This window comes from Dasypus novemcinctus, chromosome 18, assembly GCF_030445035.2.
Source record: "Dasypus novemcinctus isolate mDasNov1 chromosome 18, mDasNov1.1.hap2, whole genome shotgun sequence".
Taxonomy (NCBI): domain Eukaryota; kingdom Metazoa; phylum Chordata; class Mammalia; order Cingulata; family Dasypodidae; genus Dasypus; species Dasypus novemcinctus.
In genome coordinates, this window is record NC_080690.1 from 372,706 (window position 1) to 399,887 (window position 27,182).

Consider the following 27,182-nt stretch of genomic DNA (forward strand, 5'->3'; position numbering starts at 1 on the left):
ACGCGCGCCGACTGGCGGCCGCCTCCCGCGGGCAGTGGCGGCGACCTACGGGGGCGGGCCCGGTGGCTAGGGCCGCGCCCGGGGACGCCGGGTCCTCGCCCCGCCCGCACGCCCTACCTGTGCCACCTGGCAAGTGCGCCCCCGCCTAGCCGCGGCTGTAAACGGGACCCGCCCGCCTCCCACGGCCCTCGGGAGGACCCGCGGCCACTGCTCCCGAATCTTGGGAGTGGTCCGGGGACTTTGCTTCTTGCTGTCGTTGATGTCCTGGATGGTTTCCTGGGAATCGGCGGTCTCAGGTAGAGCCTGGTGCCAGGATGCGCCGCGAGGATTCTGAGTCTGGGTCGGGGTTGGTGTTTGTTTTAAAAGCCCCTGGGGGCGGGGATTCTGACGTGCAGTTGTCCCTGAGACCCCACGACTGGAGAGCTCCAAGTGCGCGGGAAGATGCGCTGGTCCCCGCTGGGACATAACAGGGAGGAGAAGGGTGGCACCCCCTTGAGAGCTAGCCCCGGCTCTGGATCCATTCTCACCTCATCCTGGGAAGTAGTTGTCCCCCCTTTTACAGGGAAAAATAGGACTTGGAGTAAGTAAGTGTGCCGGGTCCCACAGCTGCCCTTGTGTTCAGGCCTGGGATTCCAACGTGGGGCGGGGGGCTGGGGGGGGGGGGGGGTTGCTCTCCGTGTGTATGCCCAGCCACTGTGCCTGTACCGGGGCCAGAATCTTGAAATTCTTCATAACAGCCGTTGTCTCAGCACCCTGTGGGCCCTGCCTGGTCCTGCCACTCCCCTAGGACCTTTGGACCACCCCTCAATCCTGCAAATGAAGGAGTACTGCTTGGTACAGAGGCTTCCCGCAGGGCCGGTCTGCTTGTTACAGCGTCTGGAGGCCTGGAGCCTCACTGGAGCTTCTTCCTGCCACTCGTTGACCACATTCGACAGCAGACCTGACCGGGAATGGTGCCTTGTACGAGCCACCAACTCTCAACGTGTTAGCTCATCTTCAGCAGGGAAAGTTTGGTTCCAAGCAGTTCTGGATTAAGTGGATTCCTCCATTTGTCAAGATCTTAGACAGGAAGCCAGAAAGAAGCACCTTCCGACTCCCCCACGGCCACTCCCAGGTTGGGGTTCTCTCTTCATCTGGGCATTGTTTCCAAAGTGCTCCTGTCCGTTGGTGGCAGAGTCGTCTCCTCCCCTTTGGGATTAGGTGCTCCGTGAGGATGAGGGAGGGTCACACCTGCTGTGGAGTTGCCACAGACCAGGGCCAATTCTTGCTTCCCGGTGCCTGCTTACTCACCTTGAAATGGGAATAACAAATGATACACCCTGCCAGTGAAGTGCTCATAACAAGTGCGGGGGGCTTAGCTGCTCTGACTTAGATGTATTTGAATTTTCTGGACCCCATCTGATGTCACATCTGCCCAGATCCCTCTCTCCATCTGTTGTAAGTCCCTGTATCTGCATGGTAGGCACTGAGCATGCAGTCAGACAGGCCTGGGGGGAGCCCTGCCTCAGTCCCTGCAAACTGCATTTCTTGGGCCAAGTTCCCTCCCCTCTGAATTTCCTCATCTCATGGTAGAATTTTATGCATCACCCCCCCGGGGTAGTGAGCACGCAGTGCTTTAGCGGTGGGCTGCAGGGGCCTGATCAGCCCTCCAAGGAGCAGTGGTGGCGCTGTCGCCCCGAGCCCTCAGGGACTCATGCCCATTGGATAAGGGGAGGGCCAGGAGCACAGGCTCCCCGGACGAGTCATGAAGTTGGCAGAAGGCAGCCAGGGCACCTGTGTCTCCCCAGCAGTGGGTGCCATGACCGGACCCAGTTCATCCTTCTCAGTCCCAGAGTGCAGCCCCCGAGAGCCCTCCTCCTCCCTGGAGACCATGGCCTCCGCTAAAGTGGCTCTCACTGGGTCAACAGTCCAGTGCATAGCAGTAAGGACCTGGGAGCCAAGAGGCCTTAACGAGTCTGAGACCAGCAGTCTGTGCAGCCTCGGAGCTCCACCCTCCTGTGCCGGCACACGTGGCTCCTTGGACCCTCCCAGTCTGCAAGGTGGGCACCGCCGTGTGGTGAGCTGGCTGGGGTAACGCCCTTTGCAACTGCCTGTCCCAGCCCTGCTGAAGGAGAGCAGGTGGAGCCACGACCTCCTCCCCGACCAGAGCATCGCCCAGGCAGGAAGCCGCCTCGTCCTCACCCCTGGAGAAGAGCACGGGGGTGTCTTACTCAGAAGCTACGTCACGCAGAGCCCTCTGCTGCAGGCCTCCCCTCATCCCCCTGGGAGGACAGGTGCTGGAGGGAGCTGTCCAAGCGAGTGCAGGAGCCAGGAAACGATGTATAGAAATACATAGGCTGAGGATGTATTCTACGAATGCGTCTGTATGTATATATGTACATGCGCAGCACAGGAGAGGGCAGGTGGCTCCACCCCAGGGCTGTCACTCAAAGTCGAGAGTCCTGGGAGAGGGGACGTAGAGGGACTGGGTGTGGCGGGCGCGGCGAGGGGTGCTGTTGAGAACGTCCACACTTCTGCGGCTGGAACGGACCACGTCTGCCACGAAACCTGTGCAGCTGCTGCAGAGGTCCTTCAGGACGCAGCCGTGGGTGTAGATGTGAGGAAACTCGTCCTCCACGCTCCGCCACTGCGGCCCCTGCAGGGACCTGTGGGCAGAAAAGGCGGCTAAGGGGAGGAGCCCGGCTGCAAGGTCCCACAAGAGCGTGTTTTTGAATTTCATTTCAAGCCCATGGAGCCTGTTAAGAACCCCTGCTCTAACCGGTCCCCTCCGGCTATGCCTCGCACCTGCCAAGCCACACACACGTACATGACCGCCAGAGCAACTCCCAGGCGAGTGGCCGAGAGCAGGAGCTCGGGCACACGGCCCGGGCTCCAGTCCAGGCTCTCCCCAGCTGTGCCTCTGGGTCCCCTTCTGCCAGCATCCTTGTGGGGTGCGTCCTTGTGGGGACACAGCACCTGCTCTGGGTTAGTACCTTCAGTTAGTAATAAACGTTGCACTTCTGATAAGACTGCCACGGCTCTCCATCTGCAGTGAATGGCCCCCACCTGCTAGCCTTGGATGGTGTGGGATTTATCTCCAAACCAGGACACAGTAGGGGGGAGATGGGCATGGGGCTGCCTCTCAGCCCCACTGAGGGCCTCCTGGCCGTCAAAACTTCCCACCTCAGGCCTGGGTGGTGCACGTCCCTCCACTTGGCTTCTCTACCACCCGACCACTGCCCACCCCTCAGGAGCCTCGCCCCCTCCCAGGCACCTTTCTCACCATCTGCTTCCTTCATGCCTTCACCAGCCACTGGGAAAGTGAGGCTCGGAGGGCAGGCAGCACAGACTTTGGGAACGTGAGTGAACAGACATGCCCAGCAAAGGCTCTTCCTTGGCCAGAATGCATGTGCTAGGCCCACCCGCTACAGCTGTGCTACCCTTCCCCTCCAACATAGTCCGTCTGCCACGGACTTGGGGTGTCACAGCAAACAGAGACTGGTCAGCCCCACAGCTCCCGTGGCAACATCAGCTACAAGGCAAAGCAGCTCACTGGAAGACCTCTTTTCTCTGCGCGGTCCTGCCAGGTGACGCCCTCTGAGGACTCTCGAAGCCCAGCGAGTAGACGGGGATGTGGGCAAACTTCTTAGAAGGCATCTTGATCTGCAATGCAGAGAGAGGCCTGGCAGGCTGCGAGCAAAGCATCGCCTCTGGGAAGGCCCAGGGAGCACGAGCAGCAGCGGTGGGGAGTCGGCAAGGTGTGCAGGTCCTGCACTCAAATATTTACTATTGATGAGGAGAGTTCCCATAGCCATGTGGCAGGGCATAAAGTAAGAGTTTAAAATAGTGGTGACAAAAAATCCCTTTGAAGCAGATTCTTCACCAACATGAAGTGATAGAATGAATAAATTAGTAATCACCATCAAGGGCTTTTAAAAACTGCATGGTCTGGGGGCGTTTAGTACAGATCCTGCATGGAGGAAGGAGATGGATGGGAGGGTGTGACTGTCCAGGGGAAACACAGTGGGGCCCTCGTCCCACCTGCTCCCATGGCTCCTGATGCCCAAACCCCAAGGGCACAGCCTCACCTTTCTGCTACAGGAAGTGCAGACAGCTCTGGAAGGGAAAGAGAGAAAGAATCAGCTCCATGCAGAGGCCCACGAGGAAACACCTGTGTCCCACCTGGCACAGGTCCAGGGTCAAACCATCCTTGCCTTGTGCTTGATCACCTTCCTCCTGAATCCCACTCTTTTGACTCAGCTCTCTACCCCAAGTCCTTTATGCCTCCCCAGCTTTCCCTGTACAGCACCCGACCTGAAGTCTTCACAGGCTCCACACGGACTGGGCCTGACACTTCTCACACAGAGGCACCGTAGCCCAGGGGCCTCAACCACGATGCTCAGCTTTACGAGGACATTAACGTGTTTTATTTCCCGTACTGATTTCAACAGTAAATACCAGGAAGCAAATGTGGCTCGAGCGAATGAGCTCCTGGCTACCACATGGGAGATCCCAGGTTTGGTTCCCAATGCCTCCTAAAGAAGATGACCAAGACAGCGAGCTGACACAACAGGCAGGTGCGGCAAGCAGATGCAACAAGATGATGCAATGAGACATGAGGAAAACATAATGAGACACAACAAAGCAGGGAGCGGAAGTGGCTCAGGTGATTAGGCACCTCCCTCCCACATTGGAGGTCCTAGGTTCAGTTTCTAATGCCTCCTAAAAAGACTAGCATATGACAGACAGATACAGCAAATGCAAACAACGAAGGGATGGGGAGAATAAATCTTAAAAAACAAAATAGTAGATGCCTGTTGTAAAATTTCAAACATCACAGAGAATTAAAATTAATACAGAAGGGTCCTCTCCTCTAAAATCCATCAAATAATTCCTGCTATTGATACAGTTTTAATCCTCCAGATTCTTCTAAGTATATATTAATATATATAATTTTTATTTTTATTTTATTTTATTTTTTTAAAGATTTATTTATTTATTTAATTTCCCCCCCCCTCCCCTGGTTGTCTGTTCTTGGTGTCTATTTGTTGCGTCTTGTTTCTTTGTCTGCTTTTGTTTCTTTGTCCGCTTCTGTTGTCGTCAGCGGCACAGGAAGTGTGGGCGGCGCCATTCCTGGGCAGGCTGCTCTTTCTTTTCACGCTGGGCAGCTCTCCTCACGGGCGCACTCCTTGCGCGTGGGGGCTCCCCCACGCGGGGGACACCCTTGCGTGGCACGGCACTCCTTGCGCGCATCAGCACTGCACATGGCCAGCTCCACACAGGTCGAGGAGGCCCGGGGTTTGAACCGCGGACCTCCCATATGGTAGACGGACGCCCTAACCACTGGGCCAAAGTCCGTTTCCCCTATATAATTTTTAAAATAAAATGGGGTGTATTATGCATATTATTTTGTTATAATACATCAGGAGCTCTTCTCAATACAAATTGTCCAAACCCATTTTTTTCCCTAAAAAGAACTGTATAATCTTGCATAGATGTGCCATAATTTAATTTGCTATCAACCCCCTGCATTAATTTCATTTCATTCTGGTCAGAGAACATATTTGGAATGACTTGAAGTCCTTTAAATTTATTCAGACCTGCCTTATGGCTCAATATGGTCTGTTTTGGTGAATGTTCCATGAGCACTTGAGAAGAATATTCTGCTATTGGGTAGAGTGTTCTATAAATGTCAATTGGATCTAGTTGGTTTGATAGTGTCCAAATTTTCTATATCCTTTTTTTTTCTGTCTACTAGTTAATTGTTGAGAAAGGGGTATTGAAATCTATAATTAGATTTAGTTATTCTTCCTTTTATTAGATGCATAAATATTTAGGATTTTTTTTTCTCGTGATGAAATTACCTTCTTTATCATTATGAGATGAACTCCTTCTCTGGTAATGTTCTTTGCTCTGAAATCTACTTTGTATGATACATCAACTCCAGCTTTTGACTAGTGTCCATGGTAATCATTTCCCTTCCTTCTAACCTATTTGTGTCTTTATATTTAATAGTAAATATCTTATAGGCAGCAGATATTTGGGTCTTACTTTTTTTTTCCAATTCAATCTGGCAAACTATGCCTTTTAATTAGGTTCTTTAGACCATTTACATTTTATTTCTAGATCATTTACATTTAATATAATTATAGATATAGTTGAGTTTAAGTCTTGCTATTTGTTTTCTTTTTGACCCATCTGATCTTTCTTTCCTTTTTCTTCTTTTCCTGTGTTCTTTTTGATTAATCAAATATTTTTATGATTCCATTTTATCTCCTTTGTTGTCTTATTAGCTGTAACTCTTTGCTTTGTCATTTTAGTGGTTCATTTGAGGTTTATAGTATATTTCTTTAACTTATCAAGTCTACTTTCAAGCAATATCATACCACTTCATGGAGCCTATAAGAATCTTAAAATAACATACTTCCAATTCCCACCCCTCTCTGGCCTTAATGCTGTTATCATATATTTTATATATACGAACACTATAAACCCCATGATGTGATGTTATTAATTTTGTTACTACGTTTGCATGCCTGGTAATCTATGATTGGATGTCAGACATTGTGTTTTACCTTATTGCATGCTGGATATTGGTTTAGTTTTTAAAGAACTTTGATAAAAAATTATCTTGTACATTTACCTTTGTGTAGATTCATATTTTCATCTGGTACCATTACCCTTCTACATAATGGACCTCCTTTAGCATTTGTTGTAGAGTGGGTCTGCTAATGAAGTTTTCTTTCAGCTTTTGTATATCTGGAAATGTATTTTTTCCTTTGTCTTTAAAATGTTTTTGCTGGGCATACAGAATTCTAGGTTGACAGTTTTTAATTCTTTCACTACTTTAAATGTACAATGGTCTTCTTACTTGCATTATTTTCTTAAGAAATCTATAGTTTTTTCTTTCCTCTGTAACATGTCTTTTTTCTGTGGTTGCTTCCAAGAATTTCTCTTTAAGGGAATAGGGAAAGCCATGGAATTGAGCAACAAACTAAATGAGGGAAAATAGAGTTTGTAACAAATGTATCACAACAATGCAAGGTGTTGGTAGAGGGGTGATGTACAGGACCCCTGTATGATGTTATGCATGTTTATTTAAAGTTCACAACTTTTACTATACGCTTATTGTTTGTGTTCATGTATGAATAATATACTTCAATAAAAAATATATATTTAAAAAGAGAGAAAAATAGAACAGATTATACCCATTGCTACTTGTGGTGTATTAACACCACTGGAACTAAGACAAGTTTGCTGGCATTAGAAAGCCACAATGAAGGCAGACAAAACTTCCACTTGTAATTAGTTTCTTCCTCTTAGAGTCGCCCTCTGTCTCTTCCAGCTACATCTGATTGGTTACCAAGTCCTGAGTACATCCCAAGTGTCTGCAGAATCACGACACTCCTCTTCACCCTCATGACAAGGCCACTGTGGAAACGCAGTTTCCCATCTCCTCTCACTGCACTGCAGGGCCCGCGTCCTGACTGGTTCCTGCCGCTCGTCATCTCTCTCCTGACCCAGTCTCCCTTCCACCTCACCACTGAGCTTCCTATGCTGTTGTGCTCAGCGCCCTTTGATGTACCAATGACACAGTGACACAGGAGTCAAAGGAATCTCCTGAGAACTATGAAGACGAGCTGCGTCTGGGACGAGTCACTCTTGAAATAAGGCCACCAATAGCTTCTCCAGATCCCAGCGCACTTCCTGTGTGCGCAGTGCGCAGAACGGGTAATGGACGTTTGCACCCACCCAGCGGGGGGACTGAGCACCTGTGGGCCTTGCTCCTGGGAGTCTTCCCAAGCGATGCTCTCCTGGCCGTGGCCCGTCCCCTCCAGACGGGCTGCGCTGACCTTCACCTCCACCCTAAGATGATCCTTGCTAGCCAGGCTCATCCCCTCGACTGAAGGAAGGGACCACTTTAATCCAAAGGGATATATAGAAAAAAAAAAGTTTCTCTTTATCGTTGGTTTTAATCAATTTGATTAATGTGTCCCGTTGTCACTTTCTTCATGTTTCTTGTGCTTGGGATTCTTTGTACTTGGGGTTTCTTGGGGGTTTGTATTTTCAAATCTGGAATTTTTTTCAGCAATTATTTCTTCAAATATATTTTCTGTTCCCTCCACTTACCCACACACATATTAGGCTGCTTGAAGTTATCCCACAGTTCCCAAATGCTTTTTTCTCCCTTCTTTTTATCTCCTCAGTGTTTTCTTTTTTCCTTCTGCAATGTCTAATTTGCTATTAATCCTGTGGGTGTCTTTCATCTGAGACATTACAGTCTTCTTGTCTAGAGGTTTGATTTGTGTCTTTATATCTTCCATGTTTCTAACATATGGGATGCAGAACAAACACATTAACTTTTAACATCCTTCTCTGCTAACTAACATTTTCATCACTTTTGGTTTCTTCGATAGATTGACTTTTCTCCTCATCATGGGTCACATTTTCCTGATAATCTTGGATTGGATGTCAGACATTTTGTTGGGTGCTGGATATTTTATATTCATATTCTTGAGCTTTGTTTGATCCTTGTGGGTCTTGCTTTTATGATTTGTGAGGTCCAGCAGTGCTAAATCTAGAGCTACTTACTCTTTGCCTTTCTGTTATCCCCCTCAATGCCCCTTGGTGGATTACAAGGTTTTCCAGTGTGTCTAGTGGGTGCTGGGCACTGTCCCCTTAAACCTTTAAGACAAGGATCAGTAAACTTTTCTGTAAAGGGCCAGATAAAAATTTTAGGCATGGCTAAATAGTGAATAAATGAGTAAGTGTGGCTATGTTTCAGTAAAACTATGTTCACACAATAGGCAGTGGACCAGATGTGGCCCGTGGGCCACAGTTTACCAACCCCTGCTTTGGGTGGTTCTTTTCCAGCCATGGGTAATCAGTCTCCTTGCACACCTGCTCTGACAGTGCTCTGCTGACTGCTCGGGTTCCCTCCCCTCCAGAATGCGCACTGTGTGCCCCTCACTGCCCCGGGCTCCCTGGGGTCCCAGCCACATCTCAGCTCAGGGGGTCCATCAGCCTCTGGCTGGGTCCCCCTCCTCGGTCCATGGCCTGGAAATGCCACGCGGGAAGCTGGCGGGCATGGGGCTCACCTCCAGTGTCTCCCGTGGCTGCCTCATGTCCGGTGTCTTAAAAAGTCTGGTTTCAATCCTTTGAGTTTGTTGTTGTGGTTGATTCAAGGGGAAGGGTAAATCTCTTACCCATCCTGGCTGAAAGGAGAAGTCCCCTAGCTATTTAAATTAAAATTTGCTTCAGTTAAGTAAAGCTGAGAGTTCCTCAGTCGCACCAGGTGCACCTCGGGCTAAGCATCCCTGTCAGACCTCTGCTGGACGCACCAGCCTCGGGGCCTGCCTCCTCGCCCCACGTTAATTCCCAGCAGGTGCTTTCTGAAAGGCTCACCTCTTGCAGAAGAGACAGGTGGACGGCCAGGAGAACAGCGGAAACTTGGCTTGGCAGCAGCAGCAGATCTGCCAGAGGGGCGGGTTAGAACCGGTCGTCCCCGGCTGCCTGGGCCGGTCCCCCCGGCTGCCTGGGCCTGTCCCCCCGGCTGCCTGGGCCGGTCCCCCCGGCTGCCTGGGCCTGTCCCCCCGGCTGCCTGGGCCCGTCCCCCCGGCTGCCTGGGCCGGTCCCCCTGGGTGCCTGCCGCCTCACCTTCCCCTTCTTGAGGCCGCTGTAGAGCTCTTTGTTCTGCAGGAATTTCTCCATCTCGGCCTTCACCAGCACCCGGCGCACGTCCACCACCTCCTCCACGGTCAGTGCGAGGCTCTCCACAGGGTGGCTGAACTCCTGGGGGCAGGAGGGTCGAGGGGCTGGTGCTGACCAGGAGCCCAGGGGGAGCCCCTTCGGGCAGGAGCCTCCCAGCAGCTGGACCACCAGTCCCCAGCCACCAGTCGTCCACGCTTCTCCTGGAAGCAGGTCCTGCTGCAGGCGAGGCTTTCCCATCCATCCCACCCCCGTGCATTTCCTCATTTGAGCCTCTCGATGAACTTGGGAATGACAACATCTAACATGCCACATGCCTGAGGCTGAAGCTCAGGTCCAAGGGCTGGCTCTCCGGTCACAGGGGAGACAAAATCCACAGCTGGTGAGGCCGAGGCTGAGACCCTCGACCTGGCATGGCGCTCCCCCTGCCACTCGTGCTGCCTTCAGGGCAGTGCCTTGACCCCAGGAAGAGGCAAGACTCGGCTGTCCCTCCCGGGCATTTGGGCCACGGTGTCCAGACCAAGGGCAGTGGACGCCAACTGTGCCCAGATGCAGCAGCTCAGCCACCTGCTTCTGAGACCAGCCTGTGGCACATCCTGCCTGGGGGATGTGGGTGGGCACTCGGGGCCTCCCGAGGCTGACGCAGGGAGCCAAGTCTGGGTGCAGGCAGCTCGCACTGCAAGTGCTGCTGTCACTCACCAGCCACAGGTGCCCGGCTTGGCTGTCCCGGGAGGCAGCCTCGGGCCTCTCCTCTGCTGGGCCCGGGGGGCACGGGGGGGAACTGGGCTCAGGCCCGGCCTGGACGCTCGCGGGGAAGGAACCTGAAGTGGAGAGGCCCGTCAGGACCCCTGCCCCAAGGGTGGGCTCCCTCTTCTGCTGTCAGCTCGGAGGCAAGGCTGGGGCCCCTGGAGCCGTCGATTCAGAATCGCCCAGTGCTGGGACGAGGCCGCAGTCTAAAGCGGGCCCAAGACTCAGCTCCACGGCCGCTCGCCACGGAAGACACCCCTCCAGAGCTCAAGACGCGGCTCCGCGGGGAGCGCTGCAGCACCCCCTCCTCTCCCCATGGGGGTTCCCGGGGACGCGCCTCCGTCCTGCTGTCTGCTGGGCCACTGGACGCGCACGTGTATTTACTCTTTTAAAGTCAAAAGCGGGGGCCTGCCTGCCTGGGAGCGGGGGAGTCTGGGCTGGGCTTTCAAACGTCTCCCTGCAGAGGAAGAGGGACGGGGCCAAAGCACTTGCCATGCTCCTGGGCGCGGGGCCTCCAGGGCTGCTCGCTGCCCGCTCGGGGCCGAGGGGGCGGCTCCTCCCCGCCCGGGGTCTGGGCAGGGGGCTGCAGGCTGGGGACCACCTCGCTGTGCAGCCGGGCCAGGTCGTGCTCCGAGAAGGAGCGGTCACGCTTCAGCGGCGCCAGCCCACATGGAGACTCCTCCTCCTGCAGGGACACCAGACCCAGTGCTGTCCACTGGCCACTCACCCGTGTCCCCCCAGGCCCAAGGACTGGGGCCTGGCTGCGCCCACTGAGGCCGCAGGCCACCCTCCCCTCACCACCCAGTCCGAGCTCCTCATGGGCAGGGGAGAACCTCAGTAATTAAGACCTTCCCTGAGGCCTTCCGGAAAGTTCTAGGGAGAACAGGTCTGACACTGGGTGGCCCCGGACAGCCACCACCCGTGGCATCACCGAGCCCGGGACCAGCAGGTGCCACGCTCGGGGGAGGAGTGCGGCTGGGAGCGCGTGGCTCTCCTTGACCACGGCAGCTGGGCTTCAAGGCCCCGAGAAGATGGGCCACGTCCTCTCTGGCCATTTTTAATGCTGGAAGAGGCTCCACGCCGCCCGTCTGAGGGCCGAAACGAGAGCGTGTCCCCAGGCCCAGCCCACGCCAGGCACCAGCTGCGAAGGAGAGCAAGCTGGACGGCATTGCCCGCGGCCCTTCAGCCCGGTGGGCGCTGGGCAGAGGGCGCCAGGCAGTGGGCGTGTACTGCCACGGCCCCCTGCTGCCCCAGCGTGTGCCCAGCTCCTTGCTTCCTGCCCCCTGGCCTCTCAGGAGCCGCAGCGCCCTGACCTCAGACGTGCTCATCTCCTCCATCTCGGCCAAGGTGGGCGCCTTGAGGAGGACGCGGGGCCGCGGGCGCTGGGTGCTGCTCCCCGTGTCCGTGAGGGACAAGCTGATGCAGGAAGTGGACGAGACGTCCCCTGAACAGGCATTGAGGATGCAGGGCAGGGAGCCGAACCCTGGGGGGCAGGGGATAGTAAGTGGGGGGGGCAGGGGGGCAAACCCTGGGGGGAGGGGAAGGTCAGTGAGTATGGACGGGGGCAGGTCAGAGGCTGGACGGGGGCTGCACAGGGACTGGACGGGGCAGGACAGGGCAGGTCAGGGGCTGGACAGGGCAGGACGGGGCTGGACGGGGGCAGGACAGGGCAGGAGGGGCTGGACGGGGCAGGAGGGGCAGGACAGGGCAGGTCAGGGGCTGGACGGGGGCAGGACAGGGCAGGTCAGGGGCTGGACGGGGGCAGGACAGGACAGGATGGGGGCAGGAGGGGCAGGATGGGGCAGGGTGGGGCTGGACGGGGGCAGGACAGGGCAGGTCAGGGGCTGGACGGGGGCAGGACGGGGCAGGACGGGGCAGGTCAGGGGCTGGACGGGGGCAGGACAGGGCAGGTCAGGGGCTGGACAGGGCAGGACGGGGCTGGACGGGGGTAGGACAGGGCAGGAGGGGCTGGACGGGGGCAGGACAGGGCAGGTCAGGGGCTGGACGGGGGCAGGACGGGGCAGGACGGGGCAGGTCAGGGGCTGGACAGGGCAGGACAGGGCAGGACGGGGCACTGTAACGCCTACTCCCACCCCCAGAGACTGTGCCCAGCGCTCTCCATGCACCATCTGCTTAAATCCACGGCCCCCCACAGGAGTTGGCGGCAGAGAAGAGGGGAGGGAACCAGGCGCCCCCTCACCTCGGGTGCCCCAGCAGGAGCTCCCCACTGGCCGCAGCTTCCGCTCCTGCTTGATCTCCTCCAGGATCTTCTCGTGGAGCGTCCTCTGCTTCTGGGGCAGGGGGCGAAGCCTCCTCTCTGAGACCTGCAGGATGGGGGAGGCGACCGGACTGCTGGGCGGCGGGCAGACGGGGAAGTCCACAGGGGGCTGCGGGGTCCCCGAGGGGCGGGGAGGGGTGGGCCAGCCCAGCAACAGCGGGACCCCAGGAGGACACAGCCCCCACTTCCGGCCCTCGGGCAGGAGGGAACCGGCCCCTTGGCTGGGGAGGCTGGGACCCTGGGTGGGCCGCACCTGCTTGAGCGGGGGCCGCGAGCGGATGAAGTCCAGGATGAGCTCGTGGGCATCCTTCTTCACCCTGGGCGGGATGTCTCCGTCAACCTGGAGGGGTCGGGGGTCGGGGTCGGGGGTCAGCGGGGCTGAGGGCTGCGCGTGTGGGCAGGTGCTGGGTGATGGGAGGCCCCTCGGGCCGCGCCCCAGCCCCCAGGCTCACCATGACCTTGCGCAGCTTGTAGTTGCGGGCCCGGATGTCCTGCATCAGCATCTCGAAGGGCGTGAGCTGGAACTCCGTGGGCAGGGGGTTGAACTCCTTCTCCTGCACCTTCTTGAGCTTCACCCCGTGGCGGAGCTCCCGCATGAGCTGGACCCAGAGCCGGGCCTGGCCCCAGGAGACAGAAATAGCCTCAGGGCCTGGGCTCGCTCTGCGTCTCGGTGGAGGGGTGGGGGTGGGGGTGGCAGCCACTCACCCAGTCCGTGTGTCCCAGGTGGTCCAGCTCCGCCAGGGGCTTCTCTGCCTGTGGCTCGTCCTCCCGGAGCTTCTGCAGCATCTGGAAGCGCCAGGCAGGGGCCAGTTAGTGCGGAGGGGGCAGTGGGGGGAGCACACCCTGGCCCAGGGGAAAGTCGCTGGTTTGAGCTTTGTGAATAGGGACAGGCCGGCACAGGCGGAGGGCGGAGGACGTCGGGGCCTGTTAGGAAACTCGTGCACTGGGCCTTGGGGTCAAGACCGCCTGGACCTCTGCTCTCACCAACACCCCCACCCAAGCACCCGCTTCTAGCAGGCAGGCCCCCCCAGGCAGAACTGGTTGCCCTTGGCTGTTGCTCAAGCCAGACTCTTTTGGGACACCCCAGAAAATGCTGCCAGGGCTCTGGGCAGCACGAGGTGTGGACTTTAATAACAGTCCCGTTTGTGACTCCCAGTCCCCGTGGGCAGAGGGCTGGCAGGGAGCCCCTTCCTCGCTGTCCCTGAGTGGGCTGTCTGCCCCAAACGCCAGGCCACGCTATCCCAGCCGTGCCTCCCCCCGAGAGTTCCCCAGACTTCCACTTGCTTGACCCTAGAGCCATTTCCTCCTGCTGAAGTCTTCTGGGTAGGAAACTGACCAACAGAAACAAAGACTGACCTCAGGGCAAGATGGCAGAGAGGAGAGGACACCTGTAAGCTGCTGGGGTGGGGGAAGTGGGGGCCATCCCGTGCGTCCCAGACCCCAATACTCCAAGAGGACACCCTGAGAGCCGCCTGGGCCCCGAGCGCAGGGGAGACGGCCAGGAAACCTTCTTGGTTAGAGGAAAGAAAGGTACAGCCGCTACAGAGGGCCCGTGGAATCTGTTGGTTTCAAGAAGGCTCTCTGCTGCCTAAGCAAGAGGAAGCATCGCCAACCCTGAGGGCCCGGGTTCCAGCCCCTCCCCAGCCCCTCCCCAGCCCCTCCCGCACCTCCTTGGCCTCCCGGACCCGGGCGAGGAAGGCACGCAGCTCCAGCGTCTCCACGAAGAGCGCCCGGCACACGGCCTGGTAGTGCGCCTGGGCGCCCCCGGGCTCGGTCAGGCGCGCTGCGCACAGGCGCATGGCCTGGGCGAAGGTGCGCACGGCGCGCGGCGCGCCCTCGGCCTCCTCCTCCTCCTCGGGACCGCCGTAGCCCTCGTCGGCCCCGGCGCCGTCCTCGCAGTCGCTGTTGGCCATGAGGTCGATGAGCTGCTCCAGCTGCGGGCTGAGCTCGCGCTCCTCGCTCTCGTCCAGGCCCCAGTCCAGCGCGCGGTAGATGGCGAAGCCCAGCGCCTGCACCATCTGTGGACACAGGGGCGGCCAGGCGGTCAGGGCTGGAGGTCGGGGGGCCCCGCTCCACCGGGCGTGGGAGGCAAGGGCACCCCGCAGACGCGCGAGGATTCTTGGAAAGGTCAACAAGCGTGGACGAAGCGCCAGCGCCAGCGCCACCCCCGCAGGAGTTTAACCGCAGACTCAGAAGCTAGAGGCCAGGAGCGCCTGGCACACCCCAACCTGGAAACTGCCCAAATGACCTCCCCGGGAGGCGCGGCCTGCGGCGGAGGGAGGGGTCCAACGAAGGACACGTCCACATGCCCAACGCCAGAAACAAGCCAGACGGACCCAGAGTGGGAGCCCAGGCTGGGGGCTTAGGGCTGCCTGGGGCAGGGACACCGCGAAAAGGTTCTGTGCCGGAAAATAGTGCTGGTTGTGCAGGGTGTACATCCATCAAGGTTCTCTGAACTGCACCAAGTATGAGTGTTCCACTGTAAAGTATACCCCACTCAAGTAGATTTTTAAAAGGACAACTCTACTGTACATTAACACTTTCTCTAAAATACACGTATTTTAAACCACTGGAGAGAGACTATCCAATAAATGCTGCTGAAATAATTGCTCAACTGTAAATAAGAAATCAGTTTGACATGTGTACTCATAAAAAAAAATGGCATCGTCTCACTTAAACATTTAAAACTGCATGTTACTTTTCAGTGCATGTAAATGCTTTTAAAAACCTGGAAAAACCAGAGTACCTGAGAGGGTGGGAGAAGGGCCTACACGGCAAGGTCAGTGCTGAGTGCTGAGGCCAGCAGTTTTGAGCCTTCACGAGGTTTCTAAGAAGCACACTAGCAGGTCAGAACACCGTGAATTCCTGCAGAAGCAGCTTTTCACTCATCCTTTCCCAGTTCTCCTTACCACAGAACATTGCACCTGCGAGCTGAAGCACCCGCGGGCTGTGTCCTGAGCAGCGTTGGAGGTGCCACGTCACATCGGGCCGTATCCAGTGCCATCCACTCCCTGTCCACCCTGGCCAGCAACCAAAGGATGCTGAGGGTGAAGACAATCCAGCCACCACTTCAGTTTGTATAACACTTTGGGTTGACTTTTTCTGTTTTTCCACTCTTTTTCGTTGTGATAAATTATACATAACTTAAAATTTACCATTTTAACCAATTTATGTATACAATTCAGCTGCCTTTGGTTCATTGACGATGTTATGCCACCATTACCACTCTCCAAACAGACCCTCTGCACCCACTAAGCACCAACAACCCATTCCTGCCCCACCCCAGCCTGGGGCACCCTTTAATCACTTTCTCTTCTTTTCATTATTATTTTTTTTAGTTCGAATCACTTTTTCTGTGAATTTGCTTATTCTAGATATTTCTTACACGTGAATCATACAATATGTCTGGCTTCTTTCATTCCGCGTGTCTTCACGCTTCTTCCATGCTGCCGCAAGTATCAGAACTTCATCCCTTGTTACAACTGAACGACGAGCACCATACAGATGGCCCAGTCGTCTGCCCGCCTGCCAATCAGCACTTGGGCTGGTCCCCCTTTTGGCTGCTGTGTACTGGCGTACAAGTCTCAGAAGCCCTGCCTTCCATTCTTCTGGGTGCAGCTGGGAGAGTGGAATCACTAGATGATATGGTAATTCTTCATTCAACTTTCTGAGGAAGTGGCAAGCAGCATTTTGTTTTGTTTGAAAGGGCTTTCAAATTTTCCCTTCTTTGAACAGGATGGAAACAGATACGTGAAAACACCAGCAGCTCTCCTGGTGTGTCAGGCACAGCACCAAGCCCTCTGCAGCCCCCCAGCGGGAAGGCCCGTCGTGCTCTGGGTTAGCCAGGCCTGCCGCCGCTCCCGCCCTGCGCCTTGTGCCGCGGCCCCGCACGCGGAAGGGGCCACGCCCTCACCCCACCGTCCACTCCACCGGGCCCCATGTCCCCCCCACAGGGCCCTCCTGGCTGAGGCCTCGGGGCCTGGTCTCCTAAGCATCTGCCCGAGGGGCCAGGCAGGGCTGAGGGCTGAGGACACCGGCAGGGGTCAGCCTCAGCTCAGGGGAGCCGCCGCCGCCCACTTGCGAGCTCCCAGGTGTACCCCAGAATCAGGAGTCGAGCCAGGTGTGCTGGTCAGTGGGCACCAGCAAGCCTGGCCAGGCCAGGCAGGAGTTCCCTGGCACAGTGGGTCTCCAGCGTGTCCCCCAGACCCTTGGGGAAAGGTGCGCCCTGACTCGTTCTCTCCCACGAGACCACAAACTCCGGAGAAGACAGCAAGTGGAGAGGAAAGGGTCCCAGGGACCCCGGGGGCCCCTGCCCCACTGACTCCTTCCTGGTCGTGGCCAGCTCCGTGGGCTGACAGCGTCACGCCATCCCAGCCCCTGCTCCGACAGCTGCTTGTTTCTCTCGGCTCTTGCTTTCCCATGGAGAGGAATCTGGGTGGGGGGCCGAAGCCCCAGAGCCGGCAGCCCTGCCCAATCCACAGGCTGGACCTCTGTGCCCCAGGGACGGCAGGACTGGAACCAAGAAGCCTGGTCTTGGCCAGCGGGTCCTGCCCAGGGACCGACGGGCTCCAGAGAGCGCCTGGCTGACCTGGGAAAGAGGGACCTGCGGGTGCGTTTCATGAAGCCCCGGGGCGTGAACTTAGAGGGTCAGCGGCCGGCAGGACCCCTGGGGTGCTGTCGCCAGGGGCAGCGCAGTACTCACAGGGCCGCACCCCGGGCCTCCTTTAGAAAGCCTTTGGGGTGGGCGGTGACTGCCCTCCATTGGGGGCGCGTGTCCAGCTGTCCTCACGGCCCTTCCCCCACACCCGTGGCCCCTCGGTCAGCTCTTCGAGCCTTCCACCGAGTCCTGCGCCTGAGCGATACGAAGCTTCACGAACAGCCACCGATTTACGTCTAGTCATTCAAAAGGTCCCCTTGCAAGTACCTGGGCTTCGGAGCTGGCCGGCGGCACCTCCATCGTCACGGGCTCTGCAAGGCAGGAGGGGAAGGAGCAGGTAAAGGCGTGCGCGTGGCAGCCCCGGGGCCCCGGCGGACAGGGCGGCCCCCCACCATGCCCCTGTTGATAAATAAAAAGCATAACCTTGCAGGAGACTATCTAATGAGCCCCTCCTGCCCCCATCTGTAAATCAGCCCCGAGAGCATGACCTTGCACCTGCCTTCTGCTTCTGTAACTCCGCTTGCAAAATCTGCCTAGAAACGTGTTAGCCAACGAGCAAGAACCATGCTAGTCCCACATAAAACCCACATAAACCCATGAAAACTGAGAAATGGGGCTCAGGATTTGGAGACCGACCCTCCCCTGGGCCGCGCACGTGTGAGCTCTTCCTCCGCCTCTCTGAGTGCCGTTTGGGTTTTTCTTCTGCTCAGAACTCCTGGTTGCTGCAGCACCCCGAGTCTCCGTGGGAGCGCCAGAAGGCTGACCGCAGGCCAGCGCCCCGTGGGCCGGCAGATCCAACACCGTCGCTCCAGACGCGAGCAAGCGGCCGGGGGTCGGACATGGCTCCACCTGGCGATCAGAGCCGCAGGTCCCCTCGGGCCTGTCCATGTGGTGCTTCAGGGAGCACAGAGCGGGCGGGGGGCAGGGAGGGCCGTCCTCACCGTCACGCCTGCAGGAAGGGCCCCTGGCTTCAAACCTCCAAGTGCCAAGAGCTGAGGCCGCGAACCCCGAGACAGCAGCCGGAGAGGACGCCGGAGGCTCGCAGGAAGCGAGGCAGGCTGCCTCCCCGGCAGCTGGCTGGGGGCGGGCACCTGGCTGCCACACTCCAGGCTGGGAGACCCCCAGACTGCACAGGCCACTGACGCGGCACCGAGCCAGGCCCCGCGTGTCAGCGCTCACCGAGGCTCTGTGGGATTATACCTGTGCTCGCTCGAGCAACCCTCACAGCACGGTGGCCGCGGGCAGTGCTGGAGCCCCGTTCCACAGGTGGGGAAATGGAGGCCCTGAACTGTGAGCCTGGTTGCCCCAACAGCTCCCTAGTAGGTAGTGGTGACAGGCTGAGCCAGGGAGCCCCAGAACCTGCTCTGGCCACTCCCCAGCTGTCCGGAAGACGCCACAGTGGGCAAGACACAGACACCACTCGCTTCTGCGACCTCTCTTGAATGGCACAAGCAGTGAGCCCTGTGTCAAGATAGGAGCTTCAGGCGGTGGACTTGGCCCAGTGGTTACGGCGTCCGTCTTCCACATGGGAGATTGGCGGTTCAAACCCGGGCCTCCTTGACCCGTGTGCAGCTGGCTCATGCACAGTGCTGATGCGCGCAAAGAGTGCCGTGCCACACAGGGGTGTCCCCCATGTAGGGGAGCCCCACACACAAGGAGTGCGCCCCGTAAGGAGAGCCGCCCAGCGCAAAAGAAAGGGCAGCCTGCCCAGGAATGGCCCCGCACACACAGAGAGCTGACACAGCAAGATGACGCAACAAAAAGAGACACAAATTCCCATGCTGCTGACAACAACAGAAGTGGACAAAGAAGACGATGCAGCAAATAGACACAGAGAACAGACAACCGGGGTGGGGAGGGAAGGGGAGAGAAATAAGTAAATAAATAAATCTTTAAAAAAAAAGATAGGAGATTCAGCCCCCGTGACTTCCTTCTGGAACAAAGTGGGATAAAACGACGTGCACTGTGGAACCATCTGCTTGTGAAAACTGCCGCCTCCGCGGATGGTTCCCAAATGCTATAAAGAGGCAGGAAGTTAGAGGGTCTGTACTGGGTGGGCCGTCAAAATAGTGGGAAACCACTCATGCCTGCGTTAGCGGGGCCACGGAAGTGAGCAGCGGGAGTCCACACGGGACCGCGGCCCGCGGCCGAACAGGCCCTGGCCCGTGCGTGTGGCTGCGCTTGGGCCGTGGCACGGGGAGGTGGAGGAGCAACACCAGGCAGAGCACAGAGGGGAAGCCACAGGCCCTCGCAGCTGGCAGGATCAGGGGAACTGTCCACACTTGGATAGTTCAGTCTCCTACCAGCTGTGCTGACATGGAGCATTCGGCCAAAGGGCGCCCTACGTGGCAGGGACGCGGGAGCCTTCGGGTGCTGACGGCCGACTGAGGCTCGTGAGGATCGGGGGCTGGCGGAGCCACGCGGCCTGCAGCTACGCCCAGAACCCTTTCCACCGGCGCCACGAGACCACCTGGCAGTGCTGCCGCGCCCGCGTGCCACCCGCTTGGCGCCTCATCCAGGCGTTTCCAGCCCGCACCTGAGCTCTGCAGGCGGTGAGTGGTGGAACCTCTCGGCGGTGCCTCCTCGCCAAAAGGATGGAGAGCCATTCCTGTTTCTTTTGTATAAAGTAACAAATGGGGGGAAATGAGAAGCTAGGGAGTTCCCCGTGCGACGATACCGGCTGCGGCCAGAAAGACACACAGTTGCGGCTGGAGGAGAGGCGTCTGCAGGGGCTTCCGCAGCCTGGGGTTCCCAGCGGCTTCGGGGGACACGCCTCGTGCGCGGGAGGCAGCGAGGCGCCCGCCGGATTCTGCAGGACCCACCTCCCCACAGGCGCCTTCCTCACCTGCAGGGTGGGGCACCTACGCAGTCCACGGCGTCCCTGCAAAGAGCAGGTGCGAGGCCTGCACGCTCCCGAGGACGAGGTGGGGTGCCAGGCCGGGGGCCGGGGGCCGCGGAAGTCCGCACTCTGCCTGGCGAGGACACAGGGACCCGAGGCTCCCTTAGCCCCCAACGAGGCCAGGGCGGCAGGGTCTGTGGCTTGGGTCCGGAGAGGCTCCTGGCCTGTCCACGTCTCGGGCCAGTCACGGTGACCGACAGCCACAGCCGGGCGCTGAGCAAACCCAGGGCTGCCGGACAGGGCACCGGCCATGCCGGCGCAGGCTCCACCCCAGGAGGCTCCGCTGCCCGCAGGGTGCCTGCACCCCGTCCTGACTCAGAGAAGGTGCCCCAAGAGCCAAGCAGGGCGGGGCGGCCTGGGCCGAGCGCAGTGCCCGAGACGCTGGACGGGCCGCACAGAGGGCAGCACCTGGACTGCAGGGCTTCCCCGCGCAGAGCCCACACTCCTCTGTGGGGAGCCACAGGGGACGGCCGGACGGGGCTTATCATCTGTGCCCTTGTGACGCTGGCGGCCGGAAACCAGGGGTGTGAGGGGGAGCTCCACGCACTCTCCCCCAGATCCCACGGGCAGTTCTAGGCCGGGAACAAGGGAGGACTTTGGCGTCCGCCCGCTGTGGGGCTTGGAGCAAGTCGCTGGACTTCTCTGCTCCGTGGTGGACCACATAGACTATTTAAGGATTGATTAACCAAAAAAGCAAGCCACCGATTAGTGCTGGTAACTGTTAGGAAATTAAGTTTAAAACTTAGGTAGAGGGAAGCGGACTTGGCCCAGTGGTTAGGGCGTCCGTCTACCACATGGGAGGTCCGTGGTTCAAACCCCGGGCCTCCTTGACCCATGTGGAGCTGGCCCACACGCAGCACTGATGCGCACAAGGAGTGCCCTGCCCCCGTGTAGGGGAGTCCCACGCACAAGGAGTGCGCCCCGTAAGGAGAGCCGCCCAGCGCAAAAGAAAGTGCAGCCTGCCCAGGAATGGCGCTGCCCACAGGGAGAGCTGACACAGCAAGATGACGTAACCAAAGGAAACACAGATTCCCATGCCGCTGATAAGGACAGAAGCGGACACAGAAGAACCACTGCGAATGGACAGAGAGAGCAGACAACTAGGGGGAGGGAGAGAAATAAAGGAAAAAAAAGGGTTAACCAAAAAAGCAAGCCACCGATTAGTGCTGGTAACTGTTAGGAAATTAAGTTTAAAACTTAAGTAGACAAAGCGACGCCCTGGACTGAGCACCTGGCCTCAGGGACACGTGAGCCCAAGCACAGAGGCCGGAGGAAGGCGTGGCTGTGGAAGCAGGGAAGTGGCGTGTTTGTTTGGCAAACACGGGAGCTCCAGGTCAGGGCCTGTGCCCGCCCCCCTCCCGCTCCGCAGGTGGCACCGGCCGCTCCTCGGGGGGCTCCGCAGCTCTCCCCTCTCTGCTCAGAGGCCCTTGCTGGGCTCAGCCTGGGCGCTCGCCAGAGGCCACCTGCCAACCCCAGAGGCCAAGGAGCTCGCAGGGATCCCCGGAACCCACAGCTGGGCTCCTGCCCCAGGCGCCTGGCTCTGCCCCCTCGCCGGCCCCCGGAGTCCCTGGAAACGGGCCATCTGGGGTCCGGAGGGGTCAAGGGTGGGGACACCTCCTGGGAGCGCGGTGCGGGAAGGCACGTGCACGGCCACCTGGTAGGTGCAGACGGTGCCCCCGGACCAGCAGCAGATGCAGAGTCCCAGGCCCACCCCAGACTGGGAGCCAGAACCCGGGATAGGGCCGCCACTCTCTTCTCACGCCCCCATGGGAGGCACGTGGGCAGGCAGCTTTGGGCCCCCCACGGGTCCACGGAACCAGAATCCAGGGCAGGGTGTGCAGAGAGGGTTGGAGGCCTGCCAGTGATGCATTTCATTGTATGTATATTTTACATCAAAATAAACACCTATAAACAAATATCGAATAGCACCCATGCTGAGATGTTTAGAGGAAGGGACTGACCCTTATGGTTTCTTTTGAAATGCATAAAAACCAAGATGGGGGAAGCAGTTTGGGCTCAACAAATAAGGTGTCCGCCTACCACATGGGAGGTCCGTGGTTCAAACCCCGGGCCTCCTTGACCCGTGTGCGGCTGGCCCATGCGCAGTGCTGATGCGCACAAGGAGTGCTGTGCCATGCAGGGGTGTCCCCCATGTAGGCGAGCCCCACGCACAAGGAGTGTGCCCCGTAAGGAGAGCCGCCCAGCGCGAAAGAAAGTGCAGCCGGCCCAGGAATGGAGCCACACACACACAGAGCTGACACAACAAGATGACTCAGCAAAAAGAAACACAGATTCCCGGTGCCACTGATAAGGATAGAAGTGGTCACAGAAGAACACACAGCAAATGGACACAGAGATCAGACAACTGGGGGGGGGAGGAGAGAGAAAAAATGAATCTTAAAAAAAAACACAAAAAAAAATCCCAGATGGGGGCTGATGGAAGAATGGAGAGGCACGTGGTGAAGGCGGTCAGTGCTGCCCATGACTTGGGCAGGCAGACGTCCAGCGGCCCCCGAAGATGGCCACGCCTGGACCCCTGGAGCTGCACGGGAGGCCTGGGGCTGCTCAGGTGGCCTTGAGGTGGGAGACCACCTGTCATCTGATGGGCCCAGCGTCCCCACAAGGCTCCTGAGGGGTGGACAGGAGGCAGGGGGTCAGGACCGGGGCGTGGTCACCGCCTTGAAGAACCCTGCCTGCTGACCCTGGATTTCGGCCTGGCGGGCCCTGCAGCGCTTCGGCCTCCCGAGCTGGGAAGCAGGGGTGTTGTCTGTGGAGATCTCTGCCTTGAGCGCAGGCCCTGGGCAGCCTCCTGCCCAGCCCAGGAGAGGTGGCTGCCAGAGCCCGCAGAGGCCAGACGTGCTGGACGCTGACCACGGCCAGGCGGCCAGGGAGCCACGGGGCCTGTGCTAACAGACGTGACGCCTCTCCAGGCCGCTTCATGGAGGAGCCTGGGCGGGGACCCCCTGCGGCCACCTTCCTCCCGAGCAGACGGGGCGAATGGTCAAGCTGAACCCCAGCACCCTGCGGCCGGAACGCCGCCAGCTCCCACTGGCGCATCTGCTCCAACGCCACGTCCCGGGACCAGTCCCTAGAGGCTGGGGGAAGCACAGTCCCCCCAAACACCCCCCCTCCATGGCTCTCCCCCAGGCTCTGGTGATTCCTTCCTGGATGACTGAGGGTGGGGATGAGCCCCCAGGGGGCTTTCTTTTCCTTTTTTTTCAGGGGGCAGCAGGGATTGCACCAGGACCCCGTACGGGCAAGCAGGCACTCAGCCAAGCTGCACCAGCTCCCCACGCACTAGGTCCTCTCCTCCTAAATGCACCTGCAGGCGCAGCTCGGCCTGGGCCGGCTCGAGGGCCCCGCAGCGCTCCAGCGGTTTCCCAGGGGCGGCCACGGCACCCCCAGGTGCGACCAGCCAGGACACTCTCTGCTACCACACCCGACGGCACGCAGACATGCCCACCCCCCCCTCCCACCAGCCCCGGCGGCCTCCCACTGAGGGCCAGGCAGGTGCCCTCCCGGCTCCACCGCAGACAGGAAACCGAGGCACAGGGGGCACAGCCCCACCCCGGCCTTCCCTGAGCCCCCCAGGACAGGCCACTCAGGACAGGCCCACCTCACGGCATCACTGCGCAAACCTCCCGCTCTTCCGCCGTGGGAGGGGCAGGGTCCAGGCCGCTCTGGAGGGAACGGCAGGCAGCCTGAGCGGGGCAGCCCGCAGGGACCCTACAGGACCCCACAGGGCAAAGCGCCCCAGCTCGGAGGCTCCCAGGTGGCGTCAGGGGTGCCTCGCCACGGGACACTGTGGAAGGAGAGTGCTGCCCCCCGGGGGGCTGTGGACACTGCCCCTCGACACCCACCCCCTCGCCCCCTCTGTGGAGAGTCATGTAAAAAGGAAAGGCCTGTGGCACACAGGGCATCCCGCAGGGGCCACGGACAGCAGCAGGCCAGGACTCGCTGCGGTAGCCACAGGCAGCGGGGGGACATGGGGCCACCTCAGGGGCCAGCACATCACCCGCCTGCCTGGGCGTTTCCTGGGCGGAGACCCCTGGCCAAGGAGGAGCAGGGCTCCTGGGTAAGCCAGTGAGGGAGCCCCGTGGAGCATCTCCAGGGAGGTGATGGCCAGCTTTAGGTGCGGTCATTCCCAGGTGACTGCCCTGAAGAGCTGCAGTGGAAGAATGCCGCGGGGAACATTCCAGGGTCACCTGCCCTTAGGTAATTAGCTTGCCTCCTGCAGGACCCCGGGGTGCCTAGTAGCCTCTAGCCTCAAAAAATGAAGGCAACCCTTTCCCACCGTGTGGTTTTAGTAACGGCCATCTAAAATGAAACTCAGATGTACGCTTTCCATTTTCCCACCAAAAAAATCTTACAGGCAGGTTATAAAGTTGCTTTCAGAGCAAAGGTTAGGAAGTTCTAGCCGCTTTTCCCCACTTGGCTTGGAGACGGGAGAAGCACCACCACGATATGCTAAGATAGTATTCACTCTCCAAAAGTTTAGTTTTATTACTGAATTTTTAAGTTATTTTAAATATGTACTTAATGCCTAGATTTGCCAGGACTTTGTAAGCATACTGAGAGCCCACATAAAATGTTGAGAAATTCAGAGGTAAAAAACGAAAACAAAAATGCAAACGAGCCAAAGTTGGACATTTTTCTGACTGCTCTTTACAGAAATAAATATGCATCTTTTGGTGAATTCATTTCTCACTGAAGCCCTAGAGAACACTCTATTAGCCATCTTTGTGGAAACAGTTGACTCACAAAAGCTCAAAAAGGACAGAAGAGAAAGTTCAGCATAATAATTCTTCTAAATCATTCAAGAGGCGGTAAGTCATAAACCTCAAGTACGTTTGTGAGATATGTTTATGAACAGAAATCAAAGATCATGTCGACCAGAACTGAACTTGGCCTCCTCGAGCCAATGGGGAGGCCGGGTGCCTCCCCACTGAGCCACGCGGGAGCAGTGAACCCTGGCCTGGATTTCAAGGCAAGCCCTGCAGGTGACGGCAGCTCTCACCTGCAGGAAGTGCTGCTGGGGCCTCCTGGCCAAGGAAGGGCTGTGAGATTCCGGGGGAATGGGAGGTGGGCAGACAGGAGGGCTTGCCTTCAATACGTTGGGGAGATGCAAGGTCCTCAGTGCTAACCCACTGCTGTGATTGGTGCCAAGCCACCCAGCTGTTCTGTGCCTCAGTTTCTCCATCTTTAACACGGAAGGACCTATGAGTCTTGCACCACTCTGCCATGCCGTGAGCTAGGTCCTTTATCTCCAGGGACGGGGAGCGGCACGTGGTGGTCTCATAAGGAGAAGACGACAGCTTTGGGATAGAGCACATCTACCACCAGCCACTTCAACAGGGTCTCTCCAAAAAAAACGCAGACTGGGGGGTCCCGCAGGCAAGGTCAGGTCAGTGTGCCCCTGCTCTCTCATCCAGCCTTTGAAGACAGTGTAGCACAAGCGCCGAATCCAACACTGCAACTTTCGGTGCAGTTTTGTGCAAGTCTTTTAACCCCTCTGAGCCTCAGTTTACCCAACCATAAAATGGAAGGAATGCCTTTTGCGTGCCTACTCTTATTTTCATCTGTCAAATGTGTTGGTACTTTGTGCAAATTTCAGCAACTCCCAGGTGTAACAGGCCAGAGGTGTGGGGGGAGCAGGGAGGTGGACCCAGAGGGGGAAGGGCCTTGAGAATGAGGCGGTGCTTGGGCAAGGGGCCAGCCAGGCCGTGGCTGCAAAGCTAACCCTGCATTGCCGCTTTCATCTGGCTCTGGCCTGGTCCACCCTCCTTCCTTCACCCCCACCCCCGCCATGAAAAGCCCGTCCAGGAGCGTTTTGTGATCCCGAATAGGCTATCAACTTTTGGGGTAATAGCATCCTATGCCCTATACCGGCACTCCAGTTCTCCAGTGAAAAAAATATTTTAAGAAGAAAAAGAGTAAAAATTTAAAAATCACAAACAATTCTGAGTAGACTTGAAACATCTTTTAAGGGCTTGATTGTTGGTTCTACTCAATGGTTAAGCGCAGGAAAACCAAGCACGCGGCGCCTCAAATTTACACACTCGACACGGACGTGAGTGAGGCGCGCCCCTCCCCCCACGCCCTAACCCGGGGACAGGGCGCCGCGGGGACACGTCCGCTTCCGCGCAGGTGTCGGGGCCTCGGCGCTCCCAGGACGAGGAAGGGCTGCCGGGATGACCAGCCCCGGGGCGGCGCTGTCAGAACCGCAGACCCCCACAGCGGGCGGCGCAGCCCAGCTTGGGGAGGAGGGGGCGGAGAGGCAGGACCCCCGAGCGCCCTGGTTTTACCGAAGGCAACTGCGCTAAGTTCCCCTTCGCTGAGGAACACAAGCCGGAGGCGGGCGGGCGGCCAGGAGCGGCTGGCCCCGAGGGGGGCGCGGACTCCAGGAGGGGCCGGGGTGGGGGGGGGAGGGGAAGGGGCTTCAGCGGCCGCGGAGGGAGCGACGGGGAGGGGCGGGGTCTGGCCGCGTGGAGGGAGGGGAAGGGGCGTCCGCGTCCCAGCGCCGGGAGGGGGAGCTCCCCAGGGGGAGCGCGCGGGTTCAGCGCGGGGGGCTCGGCGCCCCCGCCCAGGCCCTGCCCCCGGCCCCGCCCGCCCGGCCACCGCTCCCGCCGGCGCTCACCGGGCTCCCGCCGCGCGCTGACCGAGCCGTCCCCGCGCAGGACCAGGTCCGCCGTGTCGCGGATGCGGCGCCGGCCCTGCGCGCCCCGCAGCCCGCGGCAGCCCTGGAAGCACACGGCCCACGCCTGCTCCTCGTTGAGCGGCTGCTCGTACGCCGTCAGCACCTCCTCCAGGGACAGCTCCCCGGGCTCGGGCCGCGCGGCGGGCCCGGGGCGCTCCGGGGGGGGCGCGGCGCCGCGGGAGCTGCCGGCCCGGGCCATCGCCGCCCCATCACCGCC

General features: G+C 58.5%; 1 protein-coding gene and 1 long non-coding RNA gene across 3 annotated transcripts; one reads left to right on the forward strand and one right to left on the reverse strand.

The window, feature by feature from the left end:
* Positions 1-8,752, forward strand: LOC105747608 (uncharacterized). The gene is made up of 2 exons (XR_001119564.3): positions 1-296; positions 7,325-8,752. It is a non-coding gene; the product is annotated as an uncharacterized lncRNA (long non-coding RNA).
* On the reverse strand, positions 2,323-27,182 carry SPIRE2 (spire type actin nucleation factor 2). 2 transcript variants are annotated; one of them, XM_004473428.5, is made up of 15 exons: positions 26,906-27,182; positions 17,637-17,680; positions 14,380-14,730; positions 13,418-13,498; positions 13,165-13,329; positions 12,966-13,052; positions 12,635-12,758; positions 11,748-11,917; positions 10,927-11,119; positions 10,387-10,508; positions 9,637-9,771; positions 9,385-9,452; positions 4,068-4,095; positions 3,533-3,642; positions 2,323-2,645 (listed from the first exon to the last, which is right to left on the reverse strand). In XM_004473428.5, exons 1-15 carry the CDS (start codon positions 27,162-27,164, stop codon positions 2,423-2,425), a joined length of 2,160 nt encoding a protein of 719 aa, XP_004473485.1. In that variant the 5' UTR covers positions 27,165-27,182; the 3' UTR covers positions 2,323-2,422. The 2 variants fall into 2 exon arrangements, with proteins under 2 accessions (XP_004473485.1, XP_004473486.1); XM_004473429.5 differs by having other exon boundaries at positions 3,541-3,642; positions 26,906-27,164.